The sequence below is a fragment of the Chiloscyllium plagiosum genome, unplaced genomic scaffold (assembly GCF_037043375.1).
Source record: "Chiloscyllium plagiosum isolate Xiang-an unplaced genomic scaffold, Cpla_swu_hap1 HiC_scaffold_5, whole genome shotgun sequence".
NCBI lineage: Eukaryota > Metazoa > Chordata > Chondrichthyes > Orectolobiformes > Hemiscylliidae > Chiloscyllium > Chiloscyllium plagiosum.
In genome coordinates, this window is record NW_028270143.1 from 74,249,019 (window position 1) to 74,261,651 (window position 12,633).

At 39.8% G+C, this 12,633-nt stretch overlaps 1 protein-coding gene across 2 annotated transcripts in view; it reads right to left on the minus strand.

Moving 5' to 3' along the window:
• The window catches only part of hus1 (HUS1 checkpoint clamp component), a 42,955-nt gene that overhangs the window by 22,944 nt on the left and 7,378 nt on the right, over window positions 1-12,633 (minus strand). Inside the window, exons 2-5 of one of the 2 annotated variants that reach the window (XM_087987320.1) lie at window positions 11,252-11,382; window positions 8,764-8,891; window positions 3,141-3,317; window positions 1,962-2,069 (exon numbers count right to left, since the gene is read on the minus strand). In XM_087987320.1, the coding sequence (XP_087843446.1) occupies window positions 1,962-2,069; window positions 3,141-3,317; window positions 8,764-8,891; window positions 11,252-11,382 (544 nt within the window). The remainder of the gene's footprint in view (window positions 1-1,961; window positions 2,070-3,140; window positions 3,318-8,763; window positions 8,892-11,251; window positions 11,383-12,633) is intronic. The other variant, XM_043690274.2, reaches the window with a different exon arrangement.

The following is a 12,633-nucleotide window of genomic DNA, read 5'->3' on the forward strand; positions in this document are numbered from 1 at the left end:
ATATTTGGAACTGGTACAGTATGTAGATTTTGGTTAGGAGGAGAGAGAATGGAATGAATCCACAAATTAGGAAGTATTCAAAGGTGCATAATAAAAACCTTCAGATGCATGTGCAAACAATTTCCTCATGCTCCCATCTACTGAGTCACTTTTAATTAAACAAAAGGAAAAACTCTAGTACTGGCAAAAGTATTGTTCATTATGTAATGAAATAAACTGAAGTGTGGTAAAAGTGTACTTCCACAACTTTAACAGGAGATGAGAGAGATACTAAATGAGTATTTTGCATCAGTGTTTACTGTGGAGAAGGATATGGAAGCTTGGGGAAATAAATAGCAATCTTGAAAAATGTCCATATTACAGAGGTGGTGGTACTGGATGTCCTAAAATGCATAAAGGCGGATAAATCCCTGGGACCCAATCAGGTGTACCCTAGAACTCTACAGGAAGCTAGGGAAGTAATTGCTGGGCTGAGGTGTTGTATCATCAGCCACAAGTGAGGTGCTGGAAGACTGGAGGTTTGCTAATGTGATGGCACTATTTAAGAAAGGTGGTAAGGAAAAGCCAGAGAACTATAGACCGGTCAGCCTGACATCAGTGGTGGTCATGTTGTTGGAGGGAAGCCTGGGGGACAGGATTTACAGTCTGTGGAAAGGCAAGGACTGAGTAGGGATAGTCAACATGGCTTTGTGCATGGGAAATCGTGTCTAATTAATTCAATTTAGTTTTTTGAAGAAGTAACAAAGAGGATAAATGAAAACACAGCTGTGGTTGTGATTTATATGGACTTCAGTAAGGCTTTTGACAAGGTTCCTCATGTAGACTAGTTAGCAAAATTAGATCACATGGAATACGGGGGAACTAACCATTTAGACACAGAACTGGCTCGAAGGAGACAGAGGGTGGTGGTGGATGGCTGCTTTTCAGATTGGAGGCCTGTGACCAGGGGTGGCCATAAGGTTTGGTGCTATGTCCACTGCTGTTTGATATTTTTATAAATGAGTTGGATGAAAACATAAGAGGTATGGCTAGTAAGTTTGCAGATAACACCAATATTAGAGGTGTAGTGGAATGCGAAGAAGGTTACCTCAGAGTACAATGGGACCTTGATCAGATGGGCCGGTGGGTCGAGGAATGGGAGATGCAGTTTAATTTAGATAAATGTGAGGTGCTGCATTTTGAAAAAGCAAACCAGGGAAGGACTTATACACTTAATGGTAAGGTAACGGGTAGTGTTGTTGAACAAAGAGACCTTGGATAGTAGGTTCATAACTCCTCAAAAGTAGAGGCACACATAGGCAGGATAGTGAAGGCATTTGGCATACTTGCCTTTATTGGTCAGTATATAGAGTATGGGAGTTTGGAGGTCATATTGTGGCTTTCCAGGATATTGTTTAGGCCACTTTTGGAATACTACATTCAATTCTGGTCTCCTTTCTATAGGAAGGATGTTATGAAAGTTGAAATTGTTCAGAAAAATATTTACAAGGATGTTGCCAGGATTGGATGGTTTAAGCTATAGAGAGAAGCTGAATAGGCTGGGGTTGTTTTTCCTAGGGTATCACAAAGGTCATAGTTAGGATGAATAGCCAAGGTCTCTTTCCCAGGGTAGCAGAGTCCAAAACTAGAAGGCATATGGTTACAGTGAGAGGGGCAAGATTTAAAATGCACCTAAGGGGCACCTTTTTCACACAGTGTGGTGTGTTTATGGAATGAACTGCCAGAGAAAGTGGTGGAGGCTGGTACAATCACAATATTTAAAAAGCATCTGGATGGGCATATGAACGGGAAGGGTTTAGAGGGGTAGGGGCCAAATGTTGACAAGTAGGATTAGATTAATTTAGGATATCTGTTTAGCATGGACAATTTGAACTGAATGGTCTGTTTCAATGCTGTACAGCTCTAAGACTCTATGACTCTAAAACCAACACAAAGAAACTCATTGTAAAATTATCACTTACATCGAAATCTGGAACACTGGGTTCTTCAAAATCATTCCAAAGCTTTCTGGGAATGATGCTAATGGGAATGTCATGTGTAACAATACGATTGTGGCTGGAGAGGGAGGGCTGTGAGAGCAGGAAACAAAGTTACAACAAGCTTTACAAACAAACTGCAGAAAGCGAGTTTTTGATTTACATCTGCAATTCTACAATGGGTTTTATTTTTAACAATTCTATTCGCAGATTTTATAAAACAATGCACACTTTGCTTGTAAAGCTAGAAGTTCTATAAATCCAAACTTTCTAGTTTCATAGATTATAACACTAAATCTCCCTGTGCTTCTTTCTTCTTACCCGTGATTGTAATTCTGTAATCCCCCAAGCTTTCTTCTCTAGCTTTGCGTGCCTTCCTCTGTGCCTGCTTTTGCTTTGTCTTAATGGTCAGCATTTTTCTTTTGCTGTATTTGCATCTCTGATCTTTTGCACTTGAATTCTTTTTGCAAACCTTATCTTCCCTCCAATTTCTCTCTTCCAAATATCGTCATGCAGGTGTTCTTTATTACTATCTCCCTTTCAGTCAGCAAGTTTCTGTTCCTCTTTGTTTGCTCTGCTTTTTCTCTCTTCTCTCCATCAAAAATGTTACAGTATAAACTCACTCATTTATTCAGTCCTCTTTCGATTAATAGCTGGCAGAATCATTTGCAATAACCTTATTCTGTCCAATTAATTAATAATCAGCATTTCAACTCACAAACACCAACCTCCTTAAAAAAGAAATAAAATGAAATGGCGTTTTACCAGGCAATCAAATCTTCAGCATAATTTGTTTTATAACTATTTACTTGTTTTAGATAGTAATAGTGTTGTAGCTAAGGTCTAATGAGCTTGGACAAGCAGATATTAGCGATTTTACAATTTTTTTCCTGTGGATGTGGTGGTTTCAGGAATTTAGTTACCTAGTCCCAATCCACATATCCAAAGCACCAAACTACTTGCACAATATAAGTACCACAAGAGGAGTTTAGCTAAGAATGACGTGAAATGTGAAGAGATTCATGGACTAAGGAAGAGTATCCATCTTTGTAATTCCTCAGAAAAGCGGAATGGAATAATGTTTTCACCATGATTTAGATAGTGTTAAATCAATGAATGGTAAGTTTGACACTTGATGAAAACTGCAAGCACAACTGCTCTTACCAGTTCTACAGCAATGGTGATACACGGACAATGCTTCATTGTCAACTTAATTTTTACAGTTTTGGCATTCTGAGCTGTTTTCAAGGACCTTGATAGGTTTTCAGGCATGAGTTCCAGGTAAATTTCATTATGTTCTGCTGATACTCCTTCAATCTGAAATTCATCAAAAAAATTCCCCTGTTGGATTGAACAGATCATACATTAAATTTCACACAATGCAGGAGTAATCTTGATATGTCACTAATCGAATGTGAACCTAACTACAACTGTACTTTTGCAATGCCCTCTGACCAAAGGATAGGCTTTGTGAACTGTGACTCGCAGTTAGGAGTTCCAATAAACCAAATCTACCACATTACATCATCAACAAGGTAGCATGAGAGAAAGGAAAAGGCTTAATGTGCACACAAAACTTTGAAGCTGGCAGGACAGGTTAATAAAGCAGCTAATTACACAAATGGAATCCTCGGCTTTTTAAACAGAAGCACAATGTACAAAATCTGAGTACAAAAGCTAACACAAAAGATGCTAGAGAAACTCAGTAGGTCTGACAACATCTGTGGAGAGAGAAACAGAGTTAATGTTTTGACTTCAGCATGATTCTTCTTCAGGAGTGCTCAAAGAGCTCGAGATGTTAACTCTGCATGTCTGGCAGCATTAGTGGGGAGAGAAACAGAGTTTCTCTAGCATTCTCTTGAGTTTGTTTGAGATTTCTAGCACCCGCAGTATATTGCTTTTATTAAAGGAATTAATCTAAAATCGATATAAAAGGGAGATGAGAGCATTGTGGTAATGTCACTGGACAAGCAACTTAGAGGCGCAGGCTTATCATCGGGACAATGAGTTCAAATCAAATTTGAATTAAATTAATAAATCTGATCTAGCCCCAGTTATGACTCTATAATCAATTGTCTGGCTCTCGAAAATTCTTCAGAGGAATACCTGAATGGCCTAAATAGAGCCATACGGTACAGAAACGGACCCTTCAGTCCAACTCGTCCCCGCTGACCAAATTTCCCAAACTAAACCAGCTCCATTTGCCTGTATTTGGCCCATAGTTTAGATCAGAGTGGTGCTGGAAAAGCACAGCAGGTCAGGCAGCATCCGAGGAGCATGAAAATCAATGCTTCGGGCAAAAGCCCTTCATCAGGAATTTTCCTGCTCCTCGGATGCTGCCTGACCTGCTGTGCTTTTCCAGCACCACTGATCTAAACTCTGGTTTCCAGCATCTGCAGTCCTCACTTTTGCCCTGTATTTGGCCCATAGCCCTCTAAAGCCTTCCTATTCATGTACCTGTCCAAATGTCTTTTAAATGTTATAACTATACCTGCATCTACCATTTCCTCTGGCAGTTCATTCCATACATGAACCACCCTCTGTTTGAAAAAATTGCCTAAAGCTCCTTTAAAAAAATTCTCCAATCACCTTAAAATTATGCCTTCTAGTTTTGAACTCCCCAAACCTGGGGGAAAAAAAACTTTGCTATTCACCATGTCTCATGCCACACAATCTTATAAACTGCTGTAAAGTCACCCCATGTGACTCCAGGCACACAGTAATGTGTTTGACTTTTAGCTGCCTTCTGAAATGGCCGAAAAACATATGTTGGCCCTTTCAGCAATGCCCACATCCCACAATGGAAACAGAAACATGATCTATAGCTTACAAGTAACTGCAGCATTACTCTACGCTAGATTTGCAAGACAATCTTATGATAAACATTCAAATAAGGAACAAGAGTAGGCCATTCAGCCCTTTGAGTCTGCTTTGCCATTCAATAAGATCATGGCTGATCTGATTTTAACCTCAACTCGACATTCTGCATATCTCCAATAATCTTATGCCCCCTTGGGTAATCAAGAATCTATCTATATCTGCCTTAAAAATAATTAAAGACTCTGCATCCACTGCCTTTTGAGGGAGAGAATGCCAAAGATTCTCAACCATCTGAGAGAGAAATAAAAAAGTCCTCATCTCAGTCTTAAGTAGGCAATTTCTTATTTTAAACTATCACTTAGGTTCTCAGGCATGAGGAAACATTCTCTCAACCCCCACCAAGTCAAGACCTCTCAGGATCTTATAATTTTCAATTAAATCAACTCTAAATTCAGAGAATACAGGCCGAGTCTGTCTAGCCTTTCTTTAAAAGAAAATCTACTCACTTCAGGTATTCATTTTGTAAACCTTCTCTGAACTGCTTCCAATGCATTAACATCCTTTCTTGACTACAGTGGCTGATATTATACACAGTACTCCGGACGCGGTCCCTCAATGCTCTCAATAACTGAAACATAACTCTTGGCTTCAATTCCTCTTGTAATAAAACATAATTCTATTAGCTTTTCTGATTACTTCCTGATGGTCTCTTCATGCATGCTAACTTTTTATAATTCATGCACTAGGACACCCAGATCTCTCGCCATTTAAATAATATATTTCTTTTTTATTCTTTCTGCCAAAATGGACAATTTCACATGCTGCTACATTATACTACATTTGTAAGATCTTTGATCACTCACTTAACCTATGTATATCCCTTGTAGGCTCCTTATATTAATTTCACAACTCACTTTCATATCTTCTTTGTGTCATCAGCAAGTTTAGCTACCATACCCTCAGTCCCTTCATCCATATCATCCATATAAATTGTAAGCAGTTGAGGCCCCAGCCTTCTGTGGCACACCACTCATGTCTTCCTGCCAGTCCAGAATAAAAAGTTCCGAATCTCTGCTTTTTATTGGCCAGTCAATTTCATATCCATGTCAAGATGTTCCCCTTTACACTATCAGCTGCTAATTTCTGCAATAACCTTTGATATGTTACCTTATCAAATGCATTCTGGAGATCTAAATACAATAAACCACCAGTTCATCGTTAGCTACAGCACAAATTGCTTCTTCAAAGAATTCTAATAAATTTAAACATGATATTCCTTTGACAAAACCATGTTGGCTATGTTCGATTACCTTGTACTTATCCAAATGTCCTGCTGTCACTTCTGTAATAACAGCTTCTAATATTTTCCCTATGACTGATGTTATAGGCCTGTAGTTTCTTGCTTTCTGCCTCCCTCCTTTTATAATAAAGGAGTTATGTGAGTTATTTTGCAATCTAAAGGAACACTCCCTGCAAACTATCATCAACACATCAACTATCTCATTAGCTATTTATTTTAACACCACAGAATGATATCCATCAGATCCTGGAGACTTGTCAACTTGCATTTCCAACAATTGGTTTGGAACTACTTCCCTAGTACTGCAATTGTTTTGAGTTTCCACCTCTCTTTCAGTTCCTGATTTACAGCAATTTCTGGAAAGCTACTTGCATCCTCTCGAGTAAAGGTCAATACAAAATATTTGTTCAACTCATCTGCTACCTCTTTATCCTCCATTACTAATTCCCAGACTAACTTCCTATAGAACCAGCAAGTTCTCTTCAAGTTGAATGCAAAAGATTCAGCCTGACCATGAATGTTGCTAAAACAGATGATTGGTCAAATATCCCCACTTCCCACATATAGTGAAGAAGAAATCCTGGAATATGTTAAGCACTTCCCATATCATGACAGCCACCTCATCAAAAGCTCACTTCTGACACAGAGATTCAACTCTGGATCAGCTCAGTTTTCTACAAACTATGGCAGTGAGAATGTGACAACCAAGCTCTCTGCAAGTCAACATAAGTCTTTGTGTACTGAACAGTTTTAATTTGGATTATTAATGATAGGGCCCTGGGTAATGTTTTATAACAGAGAAACGTAGGGGTTCAGATACATAATTCACTGAAATTTGCATCACATGTAGGCAGGATGGTTAAGAAGGCCTTTAGTACGCTTGCCTTCATTGCTTAATCCTTTGAGTATAGAATTGGGATGTCATATTGAGGTTATATAGGATATTGGTGAGGCCCCTTCTGGAGAACTGTGTCCAGTTCTGGTTTCCAAGTTATAGGAAGTATGTTATTAAGCTGGAGAGGATTCAGAAGAGATTTAGCAGGATGGTGCTGGAGTGGAAGGTTTCAGTTAAAAGGATAGGCTGGACAAACTGGCTTTTTCCACTGGAGCATAGAAAGTTGAATTGTGACCTTATAGAAGTTTATAGAAACATGAGGGGCACAGTTAAGGTGAATAGCAAGGGTCTTTCCCTAGGGTGGGGCAGTTCAAAACTAGGGGGCATATTTTTAAGTGGAGAAGAGAAAACTTTTAAAAAGCCAAGAGGGACAATTATTTTTACACAGAGTGGTTTGTATGTGGAACAAACTGCCAGAGGGGTAGATGCAGGTACAATTACAATATTTAAAATACATTTGGATAAATACAGGAATAGGAAAGGTTTGGAGAGATATAGGCCAAAAGCAGCAATTGGGACTAGTTTGGTTTGGGGACATGGTCAGCATGGATCAGCTGGACTGAAGGGTCTGTTTCCATGCTGTATTACTCTGTGCCACAATGAGACCTGGACCATGTATCAGTGGCATATAACTATAGTACAGAAATTACACTAGCAATGCTTCAGCTGCATCCTCTGGTTTCAATTGGAGGACTGTCAAACAAACGCTCATATTCTTCCTGAAACCTTCAGACAAAACTTGCAAATTAACTATGATGAACTGGACTCTGTAACTAGATAGCTAAAAAGTATCTCTACTGCCAGGTACTGATTTCTCAACTCTTATAAGGCCAGCGTTCCAGAGAAGGTCAAAGATGCTGCTGCAAAGATACTGCGAAATTCTCCTTGAAGCAAAATATCATTGATATTAATAAATGGGGTGAGCATGCAGCCAATTGTTCAAAACATACACTTTGTCCATCTTGAAAGGGTTCAGAAAGATTTATAAGGATGTTCCCAGGTTTGGAGGGTTTGACCTATAGGGAGAGGCTGAATAGGCTGGGGCTGTTTTCCCTGAAGTGTCAGAGGCTGAGGGGTGACCTTATGGAAGTTTATAAAATCATGAGGGGCATGGTTAAGGTAAATAGACAGGGTCTTTAACCCAGGGTGGGAGAATCCAGAACTAGAGGGCATAGGTTTAGGGTGAGAGGGGAAAGATTTAAAAGGGACCTAATGGGCAACGTTTTCACACAAAGGGTGGTGCACGTATGGAATGAGCTGCCAGAGGAAGGAGTGCAGATTGGCACAATTACAACATTCAAAAGGGATCTGGATGGATATATGAATAGCAAGGGTTTAGAGGGATAGGGGCCAAATGCTGACAAAGGGGACTAGATTAATTTTGGATATCTGGTCAACATGGATGAGTTGGATCGAAGGATCTGTTTCTGTGCTGTACATCTCTATGACTCTAAATCTGTTATCTTTCAGTTCAAATGTCTTAATGATGATGCAGGGAAAGAAAAGAATTGAAGCATATTCTATACTCAGGTTTGCATCACCTCATAAAGTGTCCTGTCCACGTGCCCAAAGATCTGAGGGTTGAGAGTTGGCCTGTTCAGTCATAAAACTACCCATGGCAGAAACTTGCAATCATGGGTAGATGTCATCGCCAAATCAAAGGGCAGCCAATGGCTGTGACTCCTGAGTTTCCTACCTTCTGGAAAAATTAGGCCAAATTAATAAAAAAAACGAAAAGATACCTCACACACGATACACAAGATGGATCATACCTGAAACAGCTGACACCACATTGCAACACCTCCACTGGCCACTTTGTCAGAAAGGATAAAGTACAGCTTGTCACTGGTAAGTCTTAGAATACATAACTTTGTGAGTTTGGAGATCGTGTTCACAACACCTGAAAATATAAAACAATTTAAACAACACATGCACTCCAGTCTATTCATTATAACACAAACTAATTTTTACATTGCAAAATGTGAACATTTCCAAAAAAGTAGCAATCTGTTGCTTCAAAATTTTGAATCAGATAAATTCAATTTTAAAACAAAGTGAAGTAGGCCATTCGGCTCAGCCTGATTCTGTCCTCATCTGATGTCAATATTTGCACACATTCTCAGGATTGATGACTGGATACTGATCAGATATGGTCAACAAAGCTGATCTTCAGTCTTTGATTTTCATGAACATTGACACAACTTGGAGTTGCCTAATTACTGAACCACCATAGAACAGTTAATTTAGCAAGCACTGGGGATAAAAATCTGATACCTTTCTTGTTTATGTGCATATAAAAGTGTGCCCAGCAATAAGCTTGCTCACTAACTCATTATCATTAGTCAAAATGTGTTTTATTGGCATAATTATTAACTGTGACCATACATACATGTAGACCAGATTTTACAATGATACTACAAAATTATACACAGTGGTCAAATTAAGATCTTATGCTCAAAATGTCGATTCTCCTGCTCCTTGGATGCTGCCTGACTGGCTGTGCTTTTCCAGCGCCATACTTTTTGACTCTAATTTCTAGCGTCTGCAGTCCCCACTTTGCCCCTGGTCAAAATTAATTGGAAGGTACTGTTGCAGGGCAAGCAAATAAAAAATTAGGCACAACTTCTGCAGATTTAAAAATAAATTTTAAGCACCAGTTTTGATTCCGCAACATTGGAAAATTTGCATTTAAGATGTGCTATTCATATCCTCAGCATTTGAAAGATATCACTCATTTATTGCTATGCTGTGTCAGCCAATATGTGCAGGGTAAAGTCCTACAAACAGCAATCTGCCATTTGTAGTGATATCGCTGGAGGAAAAGATATTGCGTACACCAATGAGGAGAATTCTCCTCCTCTTACTCAAAATAATGCCACAGAATACCTTGCGCTTCCTGAACTGACAGTTTGGTTCAGTTTTCAGAGATTAGTGAATCTTTAGAATTGTCTATCTCACTGGGGCATGGAAGCACAGTCACTGAATATGTTCAAAACAGAGATCACTAGATCCTGAGATAATAATGAAAAATGTGGGGATACTGTGGGAAATGGTTTTGAAGTGGATAATTAGCCATGATCTAGAATGGTGGAGCAGGCCCAAGGGATAAATGGTCAACTTCTGCTACAGTATTTCACCTGAGAGACAGCATCTTCAGGAGTGTTGCACTCCCATACCACACACTACATTTGACCTGCTCAAGTCTCCGGAACAGACTTGGACTCTCAGCCTTCCCTTTCTTTATAAGATTTCGGAACAGGCTACCTGACAACTGTTCTCCCACCTTCCACCCAACCATGATCAAATGGGGCATGATTCAATGGTGCTGTTCTTGCCTCTTAACTCAGTGTTTCATGAGTTCAAGATTTCTAAATTCTTTTTTTTTTAAATATATTTTTATTGAAAACAGAAGAAAATGTTTTTGGACATTACAACAAATACAATACAAACAATTCAAACCAATACAGAAAAACCCACTAATTACATAAATAAATAAATGATAACTAAAAAAAACCCATGATGGCGGTAATAATATAATACAGCTCAACAAAGCAAAGTAATAGCCCTCGACCATCAAGAGCATAAATTTATACATATTCGTGTGTTCGTAGTTCCTCCTCTCTGGATACCAGATTCATTAAACAGAATTGTTATGACTATATAAAGGCCTTTATTAGTATGGCAGACAAATGTGTACCCGAGTTGGCTAAAAAGGGCCGCTAGTCTTATAAAAATTCTCATTTTTAAGGTGCATCATACTAGTAAGAAAGTCCAAAGGGATGTGTTCCATGACTAGCTTACACCAGCCTATCAGCACAACCTCCCCCATGCCCAGAATGTTCTTTCTTGCACAATAAGTGAGGATATTAAAAAGCCTTTTTTGTGCGCATCTAATGGAAGTAGATTAACAAGGCCAAGAAGAAGAGATACCGGATCCATCTCCATCTCTGACCCTAAGATGCTCTCTATTTTGCCTACCACAGCACTCCAGTATGCCGGCAGTCTGTGGCAGGACCAGAGACAATGAGTGAGTGTGCCCATACTCATTTCGCATTTAGGACACATTGGAGATACTCCCTTTAAATTTTGAAAGGCGGTCTGGAACCAAGTGGACACTGTGGAGAATCTTCAATTGCAAGACATGGGTCCTGTTGCAAATTGATATCCTCCTTGCATTTTCCCAGATATCCTCCCATATTTTAGAAGAGCTCACAACGTCCAGCTCTCTCTCCCATACATTACAGAGCTCTTTGGACTCACCCGAGGGACCCTCTCCCAATAGGTGATAGACATTACTGACAGAAAGTGTGTTCTCGGTACTCAGCACCCTCTTCTCAGTGTCAGATCTATAAGAACCAGTTAGACGTGTGGTCTCTTTTTGTAAGAAATTCCTAATTTGAAAAAAGAATGGAAGAGGTCACCACTGGGCAACTCACATATCCGAACCAACTGGTCAAAAGACATCAGTATATTCCCGCCGAATAAGTCACCCAGGCAAGACACAGCCCTAGTTGCCCATAGTTTAAACCCAGAGTCCATGAACCCTGGCTGAAAACCTGACACACCAACTATGAGTGTAAAAAATGATATTGGAATGTGCTGGCAGACAGCAAACTGGTTTGAAGTGTGTCTACTTCAACGCCAGAAGTATCTGAAATAAGGTAGGTGAGCTTGCAGCTTGGATACTTCGATGTTGTGGCCACTTCGGAGACATGGATAGAACAGGGTGAGGAATGGATGTTGCAGGTTCCAGGGTTTTGATCTTTCATTAAGAACAGGCAAGGCGGTAAAAGAGGGGGAGGCATGGTCTTGTTAGTCAAGGATAGTATAACAGTGACTGAGAGAATGTTTGATGAGGACTACTACTGAGGTAGTGTGGGCTGAGGTTAGAAACAGGAGAGACGTCACACTGCTTGGAGTTTTTTATAGTCCCCCCAGAGTTCCAGGGCAGTGGAAGAGAGGATTAGCAAAATTAGTCTGGGTAGGCTGGGTAGGAGTGAAATGAACAGGGTCGTCATTATGGGGGACTTTAACATCCCCAGCATTGACTGGAAATGCTATAACTCTAGTATGTCAGATGGATCAGTTTTTGTCCAATGTGTACAGGAGGGTTTCCTGACACAGTATGTCGAAGGGCCGATAAGAGGGGAGGCACACTGGATCTGATGCTTGGTAATGAACCAGGCCAGGTGTTTGATTTAGTTGTAGGTGAACACTTTGGAGAAAGTGACCATAATTCAGTTATGTTTAGTTTAGCAATGGAAAGGGGTAGGTACATACCACAGGGCAAGAGTTATCAATGGGGCAAGGGCAATTATAATGCGATTAGGCAAGAATTAGGATGCATAGAATGGGGAAGCAAAATGCAGGAGATGCAGACAATGGAAATGTGGAGCTGGTTTAAGGAACACATATTGCATGTCCTTGATAGATATGTCCCTGTCAGGCAGGGAGGAATTGATAAGGTAAGGGAACTGTGGTTTACTACAGAAATTGCATCTCTTGTTAAGAAGAAGGAGGAGGTTTATGTGTTGATGAGGCAAGATGGTACAGATGAGGCGATGGAGAGTTACAGATCAGCTAGGAAGGATTTAAAGAGAGAGTTAAGAAGAGCAGGAGAGGACACGAGCAGTGTTTAGTAA